General features: G+C 51.9%; 2 protein-coding genes and 1 non-coding gene across 4 annotated transcripts in view; 1 reads left to right on the top strand and 2 right to left on the bottom strand.

Moving 5' to 3' along the window:
- The window catches only part of TEF (TEF transcription factor, PAR bZIP family member), a 32,208-nt gene extending 8,461 nt beyond the window's left edge, over positions 1-23,747 (bottom strand). The window contains exons 1-2 of one of the 2 annotated variants that reach the window (XM_054469923.2): positions 23,583-23,747; positions 3,786-4,103 (exon numbers count right to left, since the gene is read on the bottom strand). In XM_054469923.2, coding sequence (XP_054325898.1) covers positions 3,786-4,103; positions 23,583-23,649 — 385 coding nt within the window. In that variant the 5' untranslated portion in view covers positions 23,650-23,747. Of the gene's footprint in view, positions 1-3,785; positions 4,104-9,260; positions 9,918-23,582 lie in introns of those variants that run through there. The other variant, XM_054469922.2, reaches the window with a different exon arrangement.
- Positions 14,180-14,286, top strand: LOC129023739 (U6 spliceosomal RNA). The gene has a single exon (XR_008496887.1). It is a non-coding gene; the product is annotated as a U6 spliceosomal RNA (small nuclear RNA).
- LOC129023303 (uncharacterized) lies at positions 20,750-21,320 on the bottom strand. Its single transcript, XM_054469924.2, is given in 2 exon segments — positions 20,750-21,130; positions 21,132-21,320. Coding segments are annotated over 2 exon segments (546 nt in total). The 3' UTR covers positions 20,750-20,773.
- Positions 23,748-24,455: the final 708 nt, after the last annotated feature.

The raw sequence follows: 24,455 nt of genomic DNA, 5'->3' as shown, positions 1-24,455 counted from the left end.
GCTGAGGCAGGAGACTCACTTGAACCCGGGAGGCGGAGGTTGCAGTGAGCTGAGATCATACCACCGCACTCCAGCCTGGGTGACAGAAAAAGACTGTCTTAAAAAAAAAAAAAGAAAAGAAGATCCTGCAATGCATAGGTCAGTCACTCTTCCAACCCCAACAAAAAATCATCTAGTCTAAATGTCAGTGGTGCTGCTGATTCCGACTTTTATCCTGAGATAGAAAACCTGGAGGGCTCCGGGCAGAGATGTGGCATGATCAGACTTAGGCTTTAATCGGATTATGCACATAAATTCATTGTATCCTATTAGACAGGGGTTAATTACAGAGACATATAAGTGTCAGAGGAGTGAATGACCGGGGACCCACATGGTAACTGTAGGCAGTTTGGGGCATGCCAAACCTAGTACCTGCAGGACAAGCAGCTCAGGTACCTACCACATGAGAATGTTGTTCAAAGTGACACCATGCTTGGGTGCCCTTCAGCAACAACCAAGTGGCAAGATGTGGTTAAGTTTCAGGGACAGGATAAGAGAAAGCCGCAGGAAACAAAAGGGGAAATTTTGCAAAGAGGCCTGGGGACAAGATTTTGAGGAATTCTCATTTCCCAGTGGATACCTCTATGAACAAATTCTAGAAAATGACAATGAGGGCTGAGCTCAGTGGCTCACGCCTGTAATCCCAGCACTTTCCGAGGCAGGTGGATCACCTGAGGTGAGGAGTTCGAGACCAGCCTGGCCAACATGGTGAAACCCTGTCTCTACTGAAAATACAAAAATTAGCCAGGTGTGGTGGTGGGCGCCTGTATTCCCAGCTACTCAGGAGGCTGAGGCGGGAGAATCACTTGAACCTGGGAGGCGGAGGTTGCAGTGAGCCGAGATCGCACCACTGCATTCCAGTCTGGGCGACAGAGCGAGACTCCATCTCAAAAAAAAAAAAAAAAAAAAAAGATGACAATGAGACCTTAAAATGACTTTGCTGGAAGAAGAGGGAAAGGGAATAGATCTGTTGGTAACTTGCCTGAAATATAATTCTCTCATAGGTCCACCATTACAAAAGATGTCAAAATTAAAAATCAAAGGCTGACATTGGAACTCCAATGCCCTGCTGGTGGGAGTACAAATGGATATAACTTTGTACACTATTTGGCAGGGTCTACACAAGCTGAACATATGCATGTCCAATGACCTAGCCATTCTCTTCCTAAGCAAATGCCCAAAAGAAACGCATATATATATTTACCAAAAGACATGCAGATGGGCCAGGCACAGTGGCTCACACTTGTAATCCCAGAACTTTGGGAGGCGAGGCAGGTGGATCACCTGAGGTCAGGAGTTTGAGACCAACCTGGCCAACACAGCGAAACCCCATCTCTACAAAAATAAGCCAGGAGTGGTGGCACATGCCTGTAATACCAGCTAACTGGGAGGCTGAGGCAGGAGAATCGCTTAAACCCAGGAGGCGGAGGTTGCAGTGAGCTGAGACCCCGCCACTGCACTCCAGCCTGGGCGACAAAAGCAAGACTCCGTCTCAAAGAAAAAAAAAAGACATGCACATGAATGTTCGTGGCAGCATTATTCATAACCAAAATCAGAATGTCCTTCAACGGTTAAATGGATAAGCTGTGGTATGTTAGTACAATTGACTACTATTCAGCAATGAAACTTAACAAAGCGGCTGGGGGTAGTGGCTCATGCCTGTAATCTCAACCAACACTTTGGGAGGCCCAGGTGGGAGGACTGTTTGAGACCATGAATTTGAAACCAGCCAGGGCAACATAGTGATACCCTGACTCTAAAAAAAAAAAAAAAACAAAAAACTTTTATTTATTTATTTTGAGATGCAGTCTCGCTCTGTCACCAGGCTGGAGTGCAGTGGCGCCATCTCGGCTCACTGCAACCTCCGCCTCCTGGGTTCAAGCGATTTTCTTGCCTCAGCCTCCCGAGTAGCTGGTATTACAGATACACACCACCACACCCAGCTAATTTTTGTATTTTTAGTAGAGCAGAGGTTTCACCATGTTGGCCAGGATGGTCTCGATCTTTTTTTTTTCTTTTTTTTTTTTTTTTTTGAGACGGAGTCTTGCTCTGTCGCCCAGGCTGGAGTGCAGTGGTGCAATCTCGGCTCACTGCAAGCTCTGCCTCCTGGGTTCATGCCATTCTCCTGCCTCAGCCTGCTGAGTAGTTGGCACTATAGGCACCCGCCACCATGCCCGGCTAATTTTTTGTACTTTTTAGTAGAGATGGGGTTTCACCGTGTTAACCAGGATGGTCTCGATCTCCTGACCTCGTGATCCGCCCACCTCGGCCTCCCAAAGTGCTGGGATTACAGACATGAGCCACTGCGCCCGGCCTGTAAAATACCGTTTATGAGACAACTTTGGAAATCTGAATGTTGATGGATTTATTGTCAACTTTAGATGTAAAACTAGTATTTTCGTTATGTCTTTTTAAAAGAACCCTTATATTTTAGATACATATTGAAATATTTATAATTTGATTGAAAATAACTGCTTCTGAGTTGAGAATTGTTGAAGCTGGGTGATGGCTACATAGAGGTTCATTATAGTCGTCTCTTACTTTTGTATTTTGTTTGAAAAAAATTCCATAATAAAAAGAAAAAAAAAATAGAGTATGAGAACTTATTGGGTGTGGATTCCTGGGGTGACATACCGACTGGCAGGAGCTATCAGCCTGTATGCCTCGGAGCCTGCAGAAAGCTTTGTAGAACCCCTGAAACAGGAGCCACGTCTCCTTTGGTAGGTTCGTGTCCAAGGGGCATGAAAACAAACCCCCAGAGATAAAATGTAAAAGGAGGAGGAGTAAGGACAGACTCTGAAGATGATGTTTGTCCTGGCCAGTTGGTGGGAATGCTTTTTTTTTTTTTTTTTGAGATGGCGTCTCACTCTGTTGCCCAGGCCAGTAGGTAATGGAGGTAGCACTTGAATACTGCTTATGCCCTGGCACAAAGAAAGCATTTCCCACTTTGGGAGGCCAAGGTGGGTCGATCACCTGAGGTCAGGAGTTCAAGACCAACCTGACAAATATGGCAAAACCCCATCTCTACTAAAAATAAAAATCGCTTCAATCCGGGAGATGGAGGTTGCAGTGAGCCAAGACCAGCCTGACAAATATGGCAAAACCCCGTCTCTACTAAAAATACAAAAATTAAGGCTGTGCGTGGTAGCTTACGCCTGTAATCCCGGCACTTTGGGAGGCTGAGGCGGGCGGATCACCAGAAATTAGGAGTTTGAGACCAGCCTGGCCAACATGGGGAAACCCTGTCTCTACTAAAAAATACAAAATTAGCCAGTCGTGGTGGCTGGTGCCTGTAATGCCAGCTACTCAGGAGGCTGAGGCAGAGAAGTGCTTGAACCCAGGAGGTGGAGGTGGCAGTGAGCCGAGATTGCTCTACTGCACTCCAGCCTGGGCAACAGAGCGAGACCCCTTATCAAAAAAAAAAAAAAAAAAGAGCAGCATTGAGGAAATGCAGAATGGGATTTCTATCCTGTAATGCTTTGGCCTGGAAGGTCCGTCCTGACTGTTTGCAGCACAGCAACCAACAGAAAGGTTCCAACTGCTAGTGACATGACCACTATTTTTATCTCCAGCCTCGGGGAACTGTGTGGAAGGGTGGGGAGTGAAGAGTTTCTCCACACTGCAACCCCACCAGGACCTCCCCTCAGAGAAGGGACTCACTGGGTACATGGACACAAGCAGCCCTCGGTGGGAAATGGACTTCCCTGGATGGGACAGGTGGCCCTGCTCGATGGCCTTTCACCAACCTGTGCTGGACACGGTTTCGGAGGGCTGAAAGATGGCAGTGGAGGAGGATGGTGGGGATGCTGTGGAAGAGCTGGCAGACTCCTTCCCTTCTAGCTCTGCTACAGGCAGCAGCAGGTTGTGGGCCAGGTGGGTGGGGCTGGCGGGGATGCCATTCTCCAGCAGGAACTCGTCCAGGTCCATGTACTCCAGGTGGAAAGATTCACCATCATATGGGATGGTCTTGTCCCAGATGGGTGGCATGAGGGAGGCTGAGACAGCCATGGTGCTGGCGGCTGCAGCCTCGTCCTCCTCCAGCTTTTCCTTCCCCTTTTCCTTATCTGCAGAAACAAAATCTGTGATGAAATACCACACAGGAGAGTAACTCGATCCCAGGAAGTGGGCAGTGAGCCTCACAGGCCTGGCCCATCTTTCTCAGAGCCCCGATTCCAACCCATGCATTTCAAGAACCCACTCTATTCTCCAGTTCAATCTCGCACTTGAACCGGGCCCGGCTGTTTTCCTTTAGACATGGCATCCTATCCTCATCCATGCCTGGCCTTCCCAGAAGGCTCACCACATGCTCTGAGACCTTAAGCAGTCATAGGGTTAACTCAATATTTAATTTAATTTAATTTTTTATTATTTTGAGACAGTATTTTGCTCGTCGCCCAGGCTGGAGTGCAGTGACCCAATTTCGGCTCGCTGCAACCTCTACCTCCTGGGTTCAAGCGATTCTCGTGCCTCAGACTCCTGAGTAGCTGGGATTACACGCACGCGCCACCATGCCCAGCTATTTTTTGTATTTTTAGTAGAGATGGGGTTTTACCATGTTGGCCAGGCTGGTCTCGAACTCCTGAGCTCAGATGATCCACCCGCCAAAGTGCTGGGATTACAGGCATGAGCCACTGTGCCTGGCCTGTTTTATTTTATTTTATTTATTTATTTGAGACGGTTTCACTCTTGTTGCTTAGGCTGGTTTACAATGGCGCAATCTTGGCTCACTGCAACCTCTGCTTCCTGGGTTCAAGCAATTCTCCTGTCTCAGCCTCCCCAGTAAGCTGGGATTACAGGAGCCTGCCACCACGACCAGCTAATTTTTTGTATTTTTAGTAGAGATGGAGTTTCAACATGTTGGCCAGGCTGGTCTCAAACTCTTGACCTCAGGTGATCCACCTGCCTCAGCCTCCCAAAGTACTGGGATTACAGGCATGAGCCACCACGCTCAGCCTGTTTTATTTTTTTTTTGAGATGGAGTTTCACTCTGTTGCCCAGGCTGGAGTGCAATGGCACAATCTAGGCTCACTGCAACCTCCACCTCCCTGGTTCAAGCGATTCTCCTGCCTCAGCCTCCCAAGTAGATGAAATTATAGACATGTGGCACCATGCCTGATTAATTTTTTTGGTATTTAGTAGAGACGGGGGTTTCACCATGTTGGCCAGGCTGGTCTCGAACTTCTGACCTCAGGTGATCCACCTGCCTCGGCCTCCCAAAGTGATAGGATTACAGGCGTGAGCCACTGCACCCAGCCACAGGGTTAATTCAGAATAGCCTGTAGCACTGGTCAGCTGCGGTGGGTCAGGATTGCAATCCCAGTACTTTGGGAGGCCCAGGCGAGTGGATCCCCTGAGGTCAGGAGTTTGAGACCAGCCGGGCCAACGTGGTGAAACCCCATCTCTTCTAAAAATACAAAAATTAGCCAGGTGCTGGGGGTGGTGGCTCACGCCTGTAATCCCAGCACTTTGGGAGGCTGAGGCGGGCGGATCACCTGAGGTCAGGAGTTTGAGACCAGCCTGGCCAACATGGTGAAACCCTGTCTCTACTAAAAATACAAAAATTAGTTGGGCGTGGTGGCGGGCACCTGTAATCCCAGCTACTCGGGAGGCTGAGAGAGGAGAATCACTTGAGCCTGACAGGCAGAGGTTGCAGTGAGCCAAGATCATGCCATTGTACCCCAAGTCTGGGCCACAAAGAGCGAAACTCCGTCAGAAAAAAACAAAAACAAAAACAGAATAGGCTGTAGGATCAGCATCTGCAGGAGAGAGACTACAAGGAGGGAAATGGAGTCTCTGACCTTTCCTGATACCTTAGCTTAGAAAGGGCTGAGATCTTCAGGCCAAGAACTTTTGTGTTCCCCTGTCCTGTTCCCTCCAGTTATGCTTCTCCACAGCAACCCAGCCCAGGGAGGAGTCCCATTTTTGCCACTTGCTGTTTGATGTGTGACCTTAGCCATGTTACTTAACCTCTCTGAGCCTTGGTATCCTCCACTGTACATAAGGATAAAGCTGTTTCTTTGGTGAAGATTAGAAATAACTTTTTTTTTTTTTTTTCTGAGAAGGAGTTTCGCTCTCGTTGCCCAGGCTGGAGTGCAATGGCGCAGTCTCAGCTCACCACAACCTTGGCCTCCTGTGTTCAAGCGATTCTCCTGCCTCAGCCTCCCAAGTAGCTGAGATTACAGGCATGCGCTACCATGCCCGGCTAATTTTGTTTTAGTAGAGACGGGGTTTCTCCATGTTGGTCAGGCTGGTCTCGAACTTCCGATCTCAGGTGATCCACCCACCTTGGCCTCCCAAAGTGCTGGGATTACAGGCGTGAGCCACAGCGCCTGGCCAGAGATAACATTTGAAAGTGTCTTTACAGCCATGCACAGTGGCTCACGCCTGTAATCCTAGCAGTTTGGGAGTCCGAGGCTGGCGAATCACCTGAGGTCAGGAGTTTGAGACCAGTCTGACCAACATGGTGAAACCCCGTCTCTACTAAAAATACAAAAAATCAGCCAGGAATAGTGGTACATGCCTGTAATCCCAGCTACTTGGGAGGCTGAGGCAGGAGAATTGCTTGAACCTTGGAGGCGGAGGTTTGTAATGAGACAAGACTGTACCACTACACTCCAGCCTAGACAATAAGAACGAAAGTCCATCTCGAAAGAAAAAAAAAGTGTCTTTACAGTGTTCCTGGCACACTGTAGGCATCATTGTTACTGTGGGCTCATTGAAAGTATGAACTGATTTATTTCTAGATCTCAAGGGCCCAACAAGCGGTAGGCAGACGGTGGACTATGGGAAAATATATATACTAACTGTAGAATATTGGATTTGCAAACAGATTCAGGTTAGGTTTATTAGAAAGGGCCTGGAGCTGTCTTTTCAGGACCCTTTTCAGAGCAACCATTTCAAGAGACCTTTATCCCTGAATAAGCAGAAAAGACTGAATGAAGGCAGGTTTTCTGGGAGGAAGGAGAGAGGTGGAGCTGAAGAAGAAAGACTGCTCCTATCCAAAGCAAAACTAATCAATTAGTGGGGACTGGCTCTACCCAGTTGTCTCAGTCACAAAGTTACACATGTGGATATCCAAGAGAGGGCAATTAAAAAAAGACAAGAGAGCAATGTGACAAGGTTGGGAGAAAATCAAAGTGACAGGGAGGCTAATCAGGGAAGTGGGAGATAAAATCATGACAAGCTCATGATGGGTTTTCAAAATTGAGGGAGACAATTTTGAACTCCAGATTTATAAGTGAAAAGGAGAAATCAAATATGATTAAGTTGGAAATAAACCAGTCACGCATGGACTCCCAGACCAAATAGCAGCTTGTTGGTCCAATAAAAATGAACACACCCAGTGAGTTAAGAAGGTGGAGGTTTTGACAAACAACTTGGTCATGGCTTTCTAATACAAATTAATCTGAATTCCTGCAACTGCTTTCTATACCAGGCTTTGGTTTAAAACCAACTGGGAAGTAAGAAAGTCAAGCCTTGGTGGGCTGGGTGGGCCAGATGGCCTTCCTGCTCTCCTCCCCTGAGATCTGGACTCCTCACTCTGTTCAGAAATGACTGTGACCGATGTCGGGTGGGGTCATTTGGCATCAAAGGAGGCAGGAGAAGGCAGGAGATAGAAAAGCAGCCATAGTGAAAGACAGGCAACAATAAGTTCCAGGTTTTGCCTGGCCTAAGCAATGAAGGATACTTTAAATCAGTGTTTTTGTAAGGTGGAATTTTAAATTTTAAGAGATAAAGGACTAATCCATCACTCAGGTCATGCAACAGGGGGGGCCAGCGTGATACAGCAGAAAGAGCACCAAACTGAGAGTCACAGGTCTAGCTGTGTGACCTTGAGGAAGCACCCTCACCTCCCTGAGCCTCAATTTTCCTCATCTGGGAAGTGGGGAGAATACCCTCTAGGACTGTTAATGAAATAAGATGATGTCAGCGGCTTTGTGAGCACTCTATGAATATTGGGTAGAATTCTTGTTATGGATGGTTATTACCTGGTGATTTCAAACAAGAAACTGTCAGATGTGTACACCTGTCCCTGCAGCTTGTCTCAGCCCCAGATTTGGAACAAAGCATCGTCTCAAAAACAAACAAAAGGGTTTGTGCACATGAGGTCCCAAAGCAGGAGGAGAGAGGCTGGCCTCACCTGATGTACTGAAGCTATTTATAACTCAACAGTGACAGCCACAGGGATGGGAGCCTCAGAACACACCCAGGAAAGGAAGAGAAATGGCATTTTAAAAAGGAAAATCCATTCCCCGGGCCAGACAACTCTCGAAGGCCTATCCCATTCCCAAACCCTGAATTACTGATGGCTCTTGGAAATGCAAAGGTCTCACACTCAAAGTATACCTCAGTGCACCCACAACCCCACCAAAGGCGGCCCTCCTGCTGCTCCCTGCACCCCATCTCCCATGGCGAAAAACAAGGCCAGACCTGCTTTCCACATACGCCTCAGGGACGTTCGTGGCCTAGGCAAAAAGATGAAGCTCAGTCCTGCCGCCGTGGCCCCACAGTCTGGGTCAGCCCCAACCAACCAGGCGAAGGGCCTCAGTGGACTCATCTGACCCTCATCGTTTCCCTGCTTGGCCCAAAACTCCCCTCCCAAGGCGCCCCGCACTCCTCGCCCACACCCCACCCCCCTACCCGCTCAGCAGAAGCCCCTCAACAGAAAGGCTCCCGCGTGGACCTAGTAGCTGGGGCTACTCACACCCAGGGAGGAAGCCAGGTCCCCCCGGGAGGGGTAAGGCCATGTACGATGACGGTACGCTACCCTACACCTGCGCTTCCTAAACTTTGGTGTACTTGGAAAATAATGGGGGTGCGGTGGGGTGCTCCTTAAAATGCAAGACCCCTGTCCCGGTGACTGCAGATTGGGTGGGGCGCAGGAACCGGCATTTTAAACAGGCATCCCGAGTGACTCCGATGCAGGTGGCCCCGGGGGAGGGGCCCTGGAACGTCATTTAAGTGACTGCTCCCGATCCCCTTCCGCCTCCTCAAAACCCCCCCTCCACCCACTCCCGCCAGACCCGCGTCTCAGCTCGCCCCTGACCCTCTGTCCCCAGCCCCCCGGCCTCGTCCTCCAGGCTCCTGGTCATCCCGGCCCCATCCCCCTCCGCGGGACCACTGCTCCCCAACCCGCAGCCTCCCCGGCCCCGCCCCCACGAGGCCCCGCCCCTGCATAAGTCCCGCCCCCAGCCCCGCGCGGACCACCCCCCCGCCCTCACCGAGGCGCGCCTCGCGCGGGGGGTTCTCCATCAGCTTCTTCAGGACCAGGGGGAAGGACCCCGACAGGCCCCTTTCCCCAGCTGCGCGCCCCGGCCCCGGACCGGGTCCTGCCTGCGGGTCCACAGGCGGCTTCTTTCCGCCGCCCGCGTCGGACATCGTGCCCCGGACTCGGCTCGCGCGCCTAGCCTCCCCCGCCCGCCCCCCGAGATGGGCCGGAGCCGTGCGACCCGCTGCAGCTGCCGACACGGGCAGCTACTGCGCAGGCGCCCAACGGCGCCCCCGCCTCCCTCCATCGCTACCCCGCCTGCGGACCGGCTCTGGCACATTAATTATTCATGAGGCCAGGCTAGCTTCCCCGGATCGTGGCTCTGGATTGGTCCAGCCTGCGAGAGAGGCAGGCGCAGATCCTCGGGCCCTGACTGGTCGGGCAGCCGGGATAAGATAGACACGTGCGGGGCCAGGTGAGGACCCTCGCGGAGGCCCCGCCCCGCCGCCCCTGTGTCCCCTGATTGGCGCCTGCTGGAGTCTTTGTCGTGGGCCTTCCTCGGCGCGGTCCCTTCCCTCCTACCAGTGTTCCCCCTTCACCGCCCTCTTCATAACCCCTGCCCTCCCCAACCACCGCAGCCTCTCCCTCTTCCCGACGCGCCACCGAAGAGGGGCGGAGCTCGGAGCGGCCAGGCCGGCCAAGGGGACCTATCCGAGCTCCTGCTCGCGCGGCGTGGCCGCCCCCCACGGGTCACGTGGAGCCGCAGCCGAGTCTGGTCGCGGGGGGAGGGGGCAGAGGAGGAAGGCGCGGGAACAGCCAATGGAGGGCGGGGGCGGGGCCCGGGGCGGTGCACGAGGCGCCGCACGTGCGGGGCTGCGGCGGGGCGGGAGGGGAAGGGAGGTATGGGTCTTTTTGTTCTGGGGACTGTGCCCAGGGTCGCGGGACAGGGACGGAGAGCCTAGCCCGCACTTCTGCTCCCACGCGACCCAAAGGTCGCCTGAGGGCAGGGCCGGGGACCGCGACCTGCCGAGTCGTAGAGATGGCCTGAGCAGGCTTGGCCGCCCTAGAGCGAGGTGTCGGGTTGCCCACGCATCCAGATAAACACTAGCGTGGAGGGAGCATTCCTGAGGCTCTGTCCTGAGCCAGGGCCCGAGTACATGTTTCCGCCCTCCCACTTACTAGCTTATGACCTTGGGAAAGTCCGGTTGCTTCACTGGAGCTTGTTTCCTCGGCCATAAAATTAAGAGGTTGGGCTAGAGAATCTCTACAGTCCCAAACAGATGTGAAATTCTTTTCCTTTCTAGGACTCTCCCTTCTTTTACCTAGAAAACAAAAACCTCCTTGACACCAGGTACGGATGCCACATTTTGTGGGAGAACCACCTCGTCTCTTAAAATATAAAGCCTCCCTGGGAGTTCCGCAGAAATCTGTAAAAATGTAATATGTGGAGCGGTACACAAATGTAAAGCTGCTCCTGAACAGCGCTCAGAACTTTGTACCTCTCTATAGTACAGATCAGACTCCGCTGCAAACCCAGGCAACATTAGACTCCCCGCTTAACTCCCGGAAGGCGGAGAGCTTGGCTTGTTTATCCAGCATCCCTACAGTGGCCCAGCCCTTCTAGCAGGAGGGGTTGGGGGGGGGTGGTATAGTGATAGTCCTTGGTTCAGGGGTAGATGCATGATCCAAACACCCACAGCCAGCTAAAAGTTATCAAGCTGATGCAATCAGAATTTTGCTGGGGCTGGGCTTGGTGACTCACGCCTGTAATCCCGGCACTTTGGGAGGCCGAGATGGCGGATCTCCTGAGGTCAGGAGTTCGAGACCAGCCTGGCCAACAGGGCGAAGCTCCGACACTACTGTAAGTACAGAAATAATTAGACGGGCATGGTGGCTGGCGCCTATAATTCCAGCTACTGGGGAAGCTGAGGCACGAGAATCGTTTGAACCTGGGAGGTGGGGGTTGCAGGGAGCCGAGATCGCGCCACTGCAGTCAAGCCTGGGCGACAGAGGGAGACTCTATCTCAAAAAAATAAATAAATAAAAATAATTTTGCGGGGGGGTGAGGAGGAAAAAGAAGTTGGGTAGCTGACCAGGCCTGGAAAGCAAGAGATTTGAAGGACTTTGGGTGGTGGTAGAGACAAGATGATGGGTCTGATTCCAAAATTCAAGCTCTCACTGCCACTCTAATTGAACCTCAGTCATTTTCTGAATCTGATCCCTCGATTGCTTTACCTTTTCAGGCCTCCTTTTCTTTTTCTTTTTCTTTTCTTTTCTTTCTTTCTTTTTTTTTTTTTTTTTTTTTTTTGAGACGGAGTTTTGCTGTTGTTGCCCAGGCTGGAGTGCAATGGCGTGATCTCGGCTCACTGCAACCTCCACCTCCCAGGTTCAAGCGATTCTCCTGCCTCAGCCTCCTGAATAGTTGGGATTACAGGCATGCGTCACTACACCCGGCTAATTTTGTATTTTTAGTAGAGACGGGGTTAATTTTGTATTTTTGGTAGAGACGGGGTTTCTCCATGTTGGTCAGGCTGGTCTCGAACTCCTGACTTCAGGTGATCCACCCGCCTTGGCATCCCAAAGTGCTGGGATTCCAGGGGTGAGCGACCGCGCCCGGCTTCTTTTCCTTTTATGCCAAATGGAGTTAGGGTAGGCTCTACCTTATGGTGTTTTGTTTTTTGTTTTGTTTTGTTTTTGTTTTTTTTGAGACGCAGTTTCTCCCTTGTTGCCCAGGCTGGAGTGCAATGGCGGAATCTTGGCTCACTGCAACCTCTGCCTCCTGAGTTCAAGCGATTCTCCTGCCTCAGCCTCCTGAGTAGCTGGGATTACAGGTGTGCACCACCATGTATGGCTAATTTTTTTTTTTTCCTTTTTCCGAGACGGAGTCTCACTCTGTCGCCCAGGCTGGAGTGCAAATGGTGGGATCTCGGTTCACTGCAAGGGCTGCCTCCCGGGTTCCCGCCATTCTCCTGCCTCAGCCTCTGGAGTAGCTGGAACTACAGGCGCCAGCCACCGTGCCCGCCTAATTTTTTGTATTTTTAGTAGAGACGGGGTTTCACCACATTGGCCAGGCTGGTCTACGAACTCCTGACCTCAGGTGATCCACCCGCCTAGGTCTCCCAAAGTGCTGGGATTACAGGCGTGAGCCACCACGCCTGGCCTGCCTTACGGGGTTTCTGTGAGCCAATTTGCATAGGCACACAGTTGCAAACCTTCAACAAATGTAGTTTTCATAATTTTACTAACACCGGTTGGCATATCCATTATCCCAGAGGTTACTGGGGTGCCTGTGTCACTCTCTTAGTGAAAATAGTTAATCGTGTACAGAAAATTTGTTGTGTTGTAGAATTGTTAGTGAGAATTCTGTGTGTGACGAAACTTCAACATCTTTAGGGGAAGCTAACCTAGACAAAGGACATTCCAAGGAAACTGATTAAACCTATACAGGGGCCGGGCGTGGTGGCTCACCCATGTAATCCCAACACTTTGGGAGGCCGAGGCAGGCGGATCACCTGAGGTCAGGAGTTCAAGACCAGCCTGGCCAATGTGGTGAAACCCTGTCTCTATTAAGAATATAGCCAGGCACAGTGGCTCACGCCTGTAATCCCAGCACTTTGGGAGACCGAGGCGGGAGGATCACAAGATCAGGAGATCGAGACCATCCTGGCTGACACAGTGAAACCCCGTCTCTACTAAAAAATACAAAAAATTAGCTGGGCGTGGTGGTGGGCACCTGTAGTCCCAGCTACTCGGGAGGTTGAAGCAGGAGAATGGCGTGAACCCGGGAGGCGGAGCTTGCAGTGAGCCGAGATCAGGCCACTGCACTCCAGCCTGGGCGACGGAGCGAGACTCCGTCTCAAAAAAAAAAAAAAAAGAAGCAAAAATCAGCTGGGCGTGGTGGCGGGTGCCTGTAATCCCAGCTACTCGGGAGGCTGAGGCAGGAGAATCGCTTGAACATGGGAGGCGGAGGTTGCAGTGAGCCAAGATTGTGCCACTGTACTCCAGCCTGGGGGACAGAATGAGACTCTGTCTCAAAAAAAAAAAAAAAAAAAAAATATAGGAAGCTTTTTAAAAAACCTGCTGGTTTGGCCATGAGGAGACTTGATGGCTTAGAATCATATCTATATAGTCTCATAGCTAATACGACATTATTGCTGGGAAGAAAAACCCATTCTCAAAGTATTAGAGGATGATTAATGATAACAGTGGAAGATTCTAACACGTGTTTATGAGAAAGATGGGAGGTAGTAAGAGGAAGTAAAGATTTAGATTTTCTTTTTTTAGCTGTAGTTATCCAAAATGAATAATGCCTACTCCACTCATCTCCCAGCCTGGAGCAGCTACCCCAACAGGCAAGTGACGCTGGTGAGAAGTGAGACCAGCAGGTTAAGCCTCCAGAACTTGGTGTTCATGTACTGACACTCCCCAGAGAGAGTTTTTTCCCCTGGATAACCAGAGGATAAATGATGTGTCACAAATACTGCAGGAGCATTGCAAACACGTTCTCTATCGTGCTTAATTGCCAGCCGTGAGAGGTTAGCTACATCAGTTTACAGCATTAAACAGTGCCATCCTGGAGGTGGGAGCCGTTATGTTCTCCTCTTCAGTCTCCACCACAGCAGCCTCTCTCTACCTCTGTCTCCTATCACTAAAGTGGGAATAATGGTGTGACCTTGCCCCGTCTTAGTGGAGGAATAAATGTTGGGAGAAGTAGTTAGCTAATTTCCATAGTTTGTGAGCCCGACAAAGAAATAAACCCCATAAGAAGAACATGTTATTACACGATTAAGACTTTAAAGGCTGAGAGATTAGAGAGGCTTTTCAGGGGGAAAAAAGAGAGAGAGAAAAATAAAGGTATGGCGTGGAACAGCGGCCCAGCCTGGGCAACATAGTGAGACCTCATCTCTACAAACAGTAAACAATTAGCCTGATGTGCTCGCCTCAGCAGCACAAATACTAAAATTGGAACGGTACAGAGAAGATTCGCATGTCCCCTGTGCAAGGATGACATGCAAATTCGTGAAGCGTTCTGTTTTTTCAAAGAAAAAAAAAATAGCTGAGTGTGGTGGTGCGCCTGTAGCCCCAGCTACTCAGGAGGCTGAGGTGGGATGATTGCTTGAGCCCAGGAGATCAAGGCTGCAGTGAGCTGTGATTGTGCCACACTGCTCTCCAGCCTGGGTGACAGAGAGAGACCCTGTCTCCAAAAAACAAGAAACAAAACCACACTGGTTTCTTTAGGGAAGCATGGGTCCTGGGGCAGCAGTGACTTTGTGGGGAGGCCTTCCTCAGTTGCTGACCCAGCCATGTGGCCATGGGCAAGCGACTTCTCCTGTCTAAGCCTCAGTTATTTTCCCCTTGGAAACGGATACGCCCGCCTCACAGGATGGTTGTGAGGATGACCTATGATGTGCAATGCCAAGTGCCTGCCTGACGTGGTGTACAGTGTGGAGTGGGTGGGTACCCACCCTTCCCCTTCCGTTCAAGCTGTGTTGGGTCAGGAGTAGAATTATTCTGGGTGTGAGGACAAGGCTGTGGGCCTGAGGGTGGGTTTAGAGTCTAAGCTACAGACAAGATTGGATGTGAAATGTCCATTTTCCAAAGCTGGACGACTGGCCGTACATTCTAGTCATGACTGTTCCAGAAACCTGCTAACTAGCCCAAGTTAAAAACTTTGTTCAGGCCTGGCATGATGGCTCAAGCCTGTAATCCCAGCACTTTGGGAGGCCGAGGCGGGTGGCTCACTTAAGGCCAGCCTGGCCAACGTGGCAAAACCCCATCTCTGTGAAAATTAGCCGGGCATGGTGGCAGGCACCTGTAATCCCAGCTACTCTGGAGGCTGAGACAGGAGAATCACTTGAACCCGGGAGGCGGAAGTTGCAGTGAGCCGAGGTTGCGCCACTGCACTTTAGCCTGGGCCACAGAGCAAGACTCCATCTCAACAACAACAACAAAAAACAAAAACAGAACAAAAACTTCATTCAGTTGAGCATATGCGGAACAAGTGATTTTCATTAAGCCATTTTGCCAATTTGGATTATTTTTACTTAAACTTGAAGTTTAGAGGAGCTAAAACTCCAACACAGGAGCCTTTGGCCAGATACCCTATAATGATCTCTTTGGCCATATATTCGGTGCCTAGTAGAACAGTCCCACTCTGTTTTCTGGCTTACTGAAAATGGGACATGGGCCTGGGACGTGTGAGAGCAGGAGGTTGATAAGGCTGCTTCTACTGAGCTCTAAGAAAGCCCGGTTATCTGTGTCTTTTGCGCAAATCAAATGCAGGAGGGCACGATGCTTTGTTCAGGGTAATAACTCAGTAAAAATATACTTTTTTCTCTTTTTTGAAAAAATCTCCACCCCATCAGTAAATATTTGTTGGCTTGCTTTGTTTTTGGTGCTAGTAGGACAGTTAACCAAACCTTTCAGAACTAAAGGATATGCATTTGGAGCATTAATAACATCGAATAACAGGCATCGTGTTTGATTCACAATTGAACCTGGAACAGCAAACATGAGCCATCCTTGGGCAAGTCTGCCCACACAAGCCTTGCCAGCAGCTCTGCTTTTTAGCCCACATACCTGTGCCTGGGCTCTGTGGTTTGTACCCTCCTTGGTCTCTGTGTTCCAGGGGAGAAGTGGTGGGTGGAGGCTTTTTACTGATTCTTGCCCTCCTCATCAGTACTCAAAAGTGCTAGTTTCCTGTTAGTCTTGCATTCTGTCTGCTACCAGGGCTTGGTCTGCAAATGAAGAGCTCCCCCAAGAGTGCCCTTTCCAGAGAGAAGCCCTCACCTCTGCCCTGTGTGATGTCTCAGAAGCCACTACCGGATAGCCACGGTTTCTGCAGTCAAAGCCGTGCTGGGGGGGACAGAGGTGGCGCTCTGGAGCCAGACCCCTTGGGGCTGACTCCTGCTTCCACTTTAGTCGGCCCTTGAACAATAGGGGTTTGGACTGCATGAGTCTACTTACATGTGGATTTTTTTCAACAAAAGTTACACTAAGTTTGCCTGCCTCTCCTGCCTCCCCTCCAACTTCTGCTACCCCTGAAACAACAAGATCAACCCCTCTTCTTCCTCCACCTCCTCCTCTTCCTCAGCTTACTCAATATGGAGACAAGGCTGAAGACCTTTACAATGATCCACTTCAACTTAGTTAAGATTCTGTTATGATTTTCTTTTCTTTTTTTTTTTTTTTTTTTGAGACAGTTTTGCTCTGTCCCCCAGGCTGGAGTGCAGTGGTGCTGTCATAGGTCACTGCAGCCTTGAACTGCTGGTCTCAAGCAATCCTCCTGCCCCAGCCTCCAGAGCATCTCGGATTTCAGGTGTGCACTACCTTGCCTGGCTAATTTTTTTTTGCTTTTTTTTCTTTGAGACGGAGTCTTGCTCAGTTGCCCAGGCTGGAGTGCAGTGGCACGATCTTGGCTCACTGCAAGCTCTGCCTCCCGGGTTCACGCCATTCTCCTGCCTCAGCCTCCCGAGTAGCTGGGACTACAGGTGCCTGCCACCACGCTCGGCTAATTTTTTTTGTATTTTCAGTAGAGACGGGGTTTCACCATGTTAGCTAGGATGGTCTCGATCTGACCTCGTGATCCACCCGCCTCAGCCTCCCAAAGTGCTGGGATTACAGGCGTGAGCCACCACGCCTGGCTTGCCTAGCTAATTTTTAATTCTTTTTGTGGAGACAGGGTCTCACTATGTTGCTCAGGCTGGTCTCAAACTCCTGGGCTCAAGCACTCCTCCCACTTCAGCCTCCCAAAGTGCTGGGATTACAGGCGTGAGCCACTGCGCCCAGCCATGATTTTCTTAATAACATTTTCTTTTCTCTAGCTTACTTTGTTGTAAGAATACAGTATCTAGGCTGGGCGCGGTGGCTCATGCCTGCAATCCCAGCTCTTTGGGAGGCTGAGGCAGGCAGATGACAAGGTCTGGAGTTCCAGACCAGCCTGGACAACATAGTGAAACCCTATCTTTACTAAAAATACAAAAATTAGCCGGGTGTGGTGGCATGCGCCTGGAGTCTCAGCTACTCAGGAGACTGAGACAGGAGAATTGCTTGAACCCTGGAGGCAGAGGTTGCAGTGAGCCGAGGCCACACCATTGCACTCCAGCCTGGGTGAAGGAGACTCCTTCTCCAAAAAAAAAAAAAAAAAAACAAAAAAAAAACAGGCCGGGCGTGGTGACTCACGACTGTAATCCCAGCACTTTGGGAGGCCAAGGCAGGTGGATCACGAGGTCAGGAGTTCAAGACCAGACTGGCCAAGATGATGAAACCCCGTCTCTACTGAAAACATAAAAATTATCCGGGCGTGGTGGTGGGCGCCTGTAATTCCAGCTACTCGGGAGGTTGAGGCAGGAGAATCGCTTGAACCTGGGAGGTGGAGGTTGCAGTGAGCCTAGATCATGCCACTGCACTCCAGCCTGGGCGACAGAGTGAGACTCTGTCTAAAAAAGAAAGAAAAATACAGTATATAATACATATAGCATACAAAATATATGTTCATCGACTGTTGATGTTATCTATAAGGCATCCCATCAACAATAAGCTATTAGTGGTTAAGCTTTTGGGGAGTCAGAAATTACATGTGGATTTTCTACTGCATGGCGGGGCAGCATTCCTAATCCCCATGGTATTGAAGGGTTAACTGTATTTCTTGGTGACCTTGGACAAGTTGTTGAACCTCTCTGTACCTCGGTGTCCGAAGTAAAGGAGTCCATTCAGGCACAGTGCTAGGACCCCACCTGGCCTATAGCATGTGCTTGGTCAAAGTTAACTCTACTGTATTTCCTGCTTGGGTTGTTCTGGGGATACCTCATTTCTCCCGACCAGCCACTTCCCCAAGAATAGTGAGTGTGGGGGGTCCTTACAGACAGGGAGATGAGAGCGTCACTCCTCTTTATGACTGTCAAGGCTCTGCAGGTGCTCGCCCTTCGGGTCTCTCCAGCCTCACCTTGTACCTCTCTCCCCCTTGCTTTCTTTTTGCAGCCATGGTGGCCTTTTATTCCTCAGACCCGTTTTCTTTCCTGTCCCAGGAAGAGCCTTTGCAGGTGCTCTTCCCACAGCCTGAAAGTTCCTCGGATAGCTGGCTCTTCCTCACCCTCCAGGCCTCCAGGCCTCAGTTCAAATGCCTCTCCCTGGGAGAGGCTGGTCCTGACCACCACCGCCTCCTGCCTAAACACAGCAGATTGTGTCACCCCTCTAGAATCCAAACACCAGGGGAGCAAGAGTAGAGTTGATTTCATTCACCCCGGGCTCCCCAAGCATAGCAAATGCTCTGGAAGCACGTGATGAGTGGCTGGGTGACAAAGAGCTACCGCCTGAGACATGGTACCCATGGAACCATGGGTACCCACCCTATGGGTAGACACGAGCCTGGTGTCAGGAGGAACTGGGTTTGAATCCTTCAACAACTGTGTGGCCTTTCCTCTCTCTGAGTGTCGATGTCCTTATTCGTAGAGTGGATGATCATACCTTCCTTGCAGAGCCATTGCACAGATAGTGACATAGCAGCACACAATACAGTCCTGGCACACGCTCAGGAGACAGTGGCTGTCAAGTCAGGAGCCCGTCCTGCAGCAGCCTAGCCATCTGGAAGGATCACTCCTCGACATGCTGTCAATGCCTGCTTGGTAAGAATGAGTTTCTCACATTTCTCTGAAGGGGTGGGGTGGGAGGCAGTTAGAGAAGAAGGCTCTGGGCGCCTAGGGTGGGAAGGAAGAAGAGACTGGCCCTGAGGGCAGCCAGTGCCTCTGAGTTCATCTTCTCACCAGAATAACAGGGGAAATATACCATTTAGAAAGAGGCAGTAAGGATTAAATGAGCTAGCATATCCAGCACGTGGAAGGCCCTCTCCCCATCCTCATCCCTGAAAGCAAACTCCTCGATTTCTCAGTTTTGCTGTGGTTCCCAGGCTGTGCATGGAGGCAAACGCAGGGCCCTTTACTCAGGCCAAGCTCAGGAGAGCCCAGGCTGCACCGAGTCCACCCTCTCCGCTCATTTCCCTCAATCCACCAAGAGGATGACACCAAGGCCCCCTCCTGCAACCCTGCCTCTGCCCTAGCAAGTCCTGCTGAGATCCTGCCTGTTATGAAATGGGGCTGTCCCATTGGGTGCAGGGCAGATGGCACCATGCCTCTAGGAGCCTCAGCATGTGTTTCCAAGGAGACAGCCGTGTGTGTGTGTGTACACACCAACTTGTAACATCCAGTTCTTCAAAGGAAGGTGGAAAGAAGGGAATGAGGGTCAGGTTGCAAATGGGATGTAGGTGGAAGACGCACGACGCCAGGCCATGCTGCTGTTTGCCTTTCACAGAAAAACCAGCACTGCATCTCATGGTTTGCAGACACTTTCACATGGGATAACTCACTTAATCTTGGCAACAAGCTCATGGCACAGATATTATTTTCCGCTTTTTAAAGTCTGGAGATGGAGAGAGAGGGGGGGCAAGTCCCAACCAGTGGGTTGTAGAATTAGGATTCGTGTCCTGACTCTGATCATAAGCCCCTGCTCTCTTCCCAGGGCCACACTGCCTTGCCTAGAAAGGATTCTAGATCAGGAGTGCCCCTGCATGGGGATGCCGCCTGCCTAGCCCAAAGCAAAGGCCTTGTTCAGCCTTTGAGGTGTATGTTCCGGCTTCACAACTCCCTGAAACGGAGGCCTGAGTGACCGGAGATAGCAAGAAAATGGGAGGAGGTGTCTCTAAGCATGGCCAAGGCCCCATGGGAGAGGGAAGGATAGGGTATAAAATGCTAATCATATGATTTAGAGACACAGTGTCTTTCCGGAAGCTGGAAGAGAAAGATGTGAGAGCTGGAGTGAGCAGTCTGGAACAGAATCAACTCTTGGAAAAGGATCCTTGGGAAACGGTGGGAGTGAAGACAGGAAGAGTGGTTTTCAGGATTTAGGGCCCAGGGACATAGAAGGGAAACTGAGTCAGGGCTTGGCTACAGACCCACCCTTTTGCTGGAAATGGATTTCTCTGCCAAAAGGGAAATTGTTTGAACTCATGGCCTAGAGCTAAGGCCACCAAGCAGCCATTGTCGCTGGAAGCCAAGGGAGTCTGGGAGCTGGTCAGCTCTGGTGGAGAAAGTCTGTTTATCCAGGGACAGGAAAGAGGCAAGGTCTACACGGGCTGGGCTGGGAGGCCCAGGGGCAGCATGAGGGAGAGGGACCCCAAGTCTGGGTTTCAAGGGGCGTCATTGAACTAGAAAACGGAATGAGGCCGGGTGCAGTGGCTCACGCCTGTAATCCCAGCACTTTGGGAGGCTGAGGCAGCTGGATCACTGGAGGTCAGAAGTTCGAGACCAGCCTGGCCAACATGGTGAAACCTGTCTCTACTAAAAATACGAAAATCAGCCGGGCATGGTGGCAGGTGCCTGTAATCCTAGCTACTCAGGAGACTGAGGCAGGAGAATTGCTTGAACACGGGAGGTGGAGGTTGCAGTGAGCTGACATTGCACCACTGCACTCCAGCCTGGGCAACAGAATGAGACACTTGTCTCAAAAAAAAAAAAAAATGCCAGGCGCAGTGGCTTACACCTGTAATCCCAGCACTTTGGGAGGCCGAGGCGGGCGGATCACGAGGTCAAGAGATAAAGACTATCCTGGCCAACATGGTGAAACCCCGTCTCTACTAAAAATACAAAAATTAGCCTGGCGTGGTGGCGGGCGCCTGTAGTCCCAGCTACTCGGGCAGCTGAGGCAGAATTGCTTGAACCCTGGAGGCAGAGGTTGCAGTGAGCTGAGATCGCGCCACTGCACTCCAGCCTGGCGATAGAGCAAGACTGTCTCAAAAAAAAAAGAAAGAGAAAGTAAAAGAAAGTGGAGTGAGAGGCTGCACGGAGCGGAGAGCATGGGGAGAGCACACCTGGAGTTTCTCACACTCTGCACGGCTTTCCTGTACACTTCCCTCCCGCTGGAGGTGAGATACGCTCTGCACGTGACCTAAATGTGTACTGAAGCACAGCCATTGGGCAGGAGAAAGAAGAGAAAATGGGGAGTTTGTAAACAGTCCTCCAAAGAGATAACTGCCCCCTTCCACTGGACAGGAGCAGCAGGAAGTCCACCAAAGCAAGGGCATGCGGGCCTGAGGGCATCCCTGTTTTCTGGAGTACCTGGCCTCTGTTGTCTTTCTCCCATTCACATCCAAAGTCAGAGCAGTGGCACATGGAAGAGAAGCCACTTCAACAACTACTTAAGTACATGGTCCCTGATGGCAAGTAATTCTGTAATCATTCTGTGTGGTGGATATACTCTCTTTTCAACAAGGTCTGTTGCTTTTCAGGTAGACATTTCTGTTTATAACTGGTCTGGAGATTCGGGCAGCTTTGGGAAACTGATTGCAGATTAGGGGGCAGTAATGTGCTGCGGTCATTGTGACTCCTGTGCCTCTTCAACCCTCTTCCCCTCATTTTATCTAGCAGTTGGCTGCAGGCATCTGTCGGTCCTGTGGGACCTCATGCTTCTCACTCTCAGTGAGATGCCACATGAAGTGACAGGAGGTGACCCAAGACTGGCCCACACCCCTTGGACCTGCCCAGCCATGCTGGACTAATTCTCGGCCACAGCTTGCCAGTGATCAGCAAAACTCTGCCTGAAACCTTGGGCGGTCCCCTATGTGCCAGGCCCTGACTCGCTCATCCACAGTGAGGGAGGGGGACGCTCATCCACAGTGAGGGAGGAGGACTTTTCGGCTATTGCAGGGCTCTGCAGACCAGCTGGGAGCCAGAGACCGGCAGCTGCTGCCACACTTCAAAGGCCTTGTTATCCTCATCTGAGGAGCAGTGCCCCGAGTCGCCCCTGAGAGTCCTCCCTGCCCCGCTGGCAGCCTCACCCTTCATGTGTGTGCTGGGGGGCATCCTGGGACACCTCAGGGGAGCCAGGAGGGGCTGCACCACCCTTCCTGGGTTCTTGGACCAAGGAGGGGACCCTCTACCTTAGCTTTTGGAAATGTGTTCAGCTCTGCCCACCCACACAGGCCACGCAGAGATGCCAAAAAAGTCAGCTGTGGCTTGTTTGTGGGTGTGGACTCTAAATGGGGGCAGATCCCTCGGGCTGAGTTGCAGAGGGCTTCGCTGAGGAGGTGGGCTTCTCGTGGTGAGCAACTGGTGTCCCCAGTGCTAGGAGGCCACAGGAGCGCCTTCTGTGACACTCATCTCAGAGGGTGGCCTGGACTGTCCCACCATTTGACAGCATGGGGTGTGGTCGGAGGGGCCTGAGCCCAGAGTTGCATGTGAGAGCTCCGGAGCCCCTGCCCTAAGCTCCCAGCACCTCCTTCCCCCTTCGGGCGATGTCTCCCTAGGAACAGAACCTGCTGACCCTCCTTTCCTGGTTTAGCACAAGCAAACCCACACCCGGTTCCAGAGGGGTGAAGGGAGGCCGGGGGCTGTGGGATCTATCTCCTGGCTCTGGTTTGGGAGTGGGCTGAGAGCGTCCTGTGGAAGGAAGTCCTGCAGGGACAACCAGGACCACCTGGTGATGTTAGGTAGTAGGTGCTGGCACAGCAGGATGAGAGGGAGGCCTGAGAAAGGTCCCCTGAGAGGACACCCCAGGTGCCCAAGTCAGACTCAGGCAGCAAAGGCCAGCTGGGCCCCTCTAAAGGCAAGGAGGAGTTGGAGCCCTGGGGACCTGGGGGTGACCCCTGACTTCTGGGAACAGAAGAGATCTGGAGAGAGATTTATCAGTATTCTTCCCCAAACTAATCTGGCCACGGGGTTCCCAGGCAGGACTTGGGAGACACCTGGTGCTGGCCACCAGGTCTGCCCCTCGGTCCACGCCCTCCTCTCTCCTCCCTCGCGCTTGTTTTGCCTGTGGTATCCTAGGAACGCAGGGCTTCGAGCCTTGTGGTCCTGTTACATAACAGCTTCCATCCCATCCATGAGTTCAGCCCTCCGGCAAGCGGGAGCTGCAGCAGGCGCACCAAGGAAAGCCTCTGCTTCAGACCCAGGCTCCTGCTGCCCAAATCCACAGTCCCTGCCGCTCCTCTGCCACCCCCAGCGTACAGGGGGAGGGAGCTTCAAAAGCAGTCAGCATCCAGCCAGATTCTTTCAATAGGGCCCCCTGTCCTGTCCTGGTCCCACATGAGCACAGCACCTGTCAGTGGCCACACACTGGCCATGGCTTCCCCAAATCCAGCAGGCCTAGGAGACTCTAGTCCCAGAGCCAGTGTGACACATGCCTCCTCGAACCCCTCTCCGCACTCTGCACCCTGAGACCAAGGGCACGCCACTGCTGAGACCCTCCCTGGCTTGGAGATGCCTGTCCTGCCACTGTGCCTGTGGCTGCCCCCTCGCCCCCTCGAGTACCTGGGCAGCCAGTCAGTGCAGGTCACCTGTGCTCCTACCTGTTCTCTTCTCTGGCCAAGGCAGAGAGTGCTCCAGCAGGGACTTGAGGACCTCAGGCATGTCCATGGCAGGGGCCACTGAGAACCAGTCGCAGCTCACACAGCCCAGCAGGAGGTGCTTGCTCCAGGGAGTTCAGAGGCAGCTGGAGAGGCAGGGGCCGGCCAAAGCCGCAGGCTAGGGAGGCAGGCGGGGTGGGAGCCTTGAGGCAGCCAATGGCCAGCACCAGTCCCAGCCCGCTCGTCCACCCCCGGCTCGGCCACCTGCCAGCTCCGGCTGCAGCCAGGCCTTCCCTTGCCGCTGCTTGGCAGGGCGGGCCTGGCCCTGCGCCAGCTGCAGCACGTGGAGCTGTTGCGCCAATCCTCTGACAGAGAGCCCAGCCTGTTATCTAACTTTGGAAAGGGAAGTTCTCCCCCAGGCTGGTAGCCATAACTGGAGCTGCCAGGTGAGAACGGTAAGCTCCACGCCCACAGCAAGCATGCATCGGCATGGAGGTGCCCTGGAGGCCCAGGCACGCAGTGGAAACCATCCCAGGCTGGGACCTGAGGCTCCAAGAGAAAAGGAGGATGACAGGCAAGGACAGCACCTCAGGCAGCCCAGCACAAGACACTCTGTGTTGGCAGATGCAGGGACGTGGGTGGGCATCATGCCTTCACCTGTGCGCTTGTGAGCCTCAAGGGCTTGTGGCATGTTTTGATGCTGTGTTTATGCCATGCACACTTACCCTACAAGGCACGCCAGTGTACATATGGCATGCATAATTGGAGCTTTATACCATCTGCACAGCCTGAAGCCTGTTCCCCAAAAGGAAGTGATAAAACCTACCGCCTCAGTTTCTTTGGTCTTCAGGGGAGAGGGGAAAAGGGGCAGGTGCC

The sequence above is a fragment of the Pongo pygmaeus genome, chromosome 23 (assembly GCF_028885625.2).
Source record: "Pongo pygmaeus isolate AG05252 chromosome 23, NHGRI_mPonPyg2-v2.0_pri, whole genome shotgun sequence".
Lineage (NCBI taxonomy): Eukaryota > Metazoa > Chordata > Mammalia > Primates > Hominidae > Pongo > Pongo pygmaeus.
The sequence above is the reverse complement of the archived record's forward strand: the minus strand, read 5'-3'. Positions and strand labels throughout refer to the sequence as shown.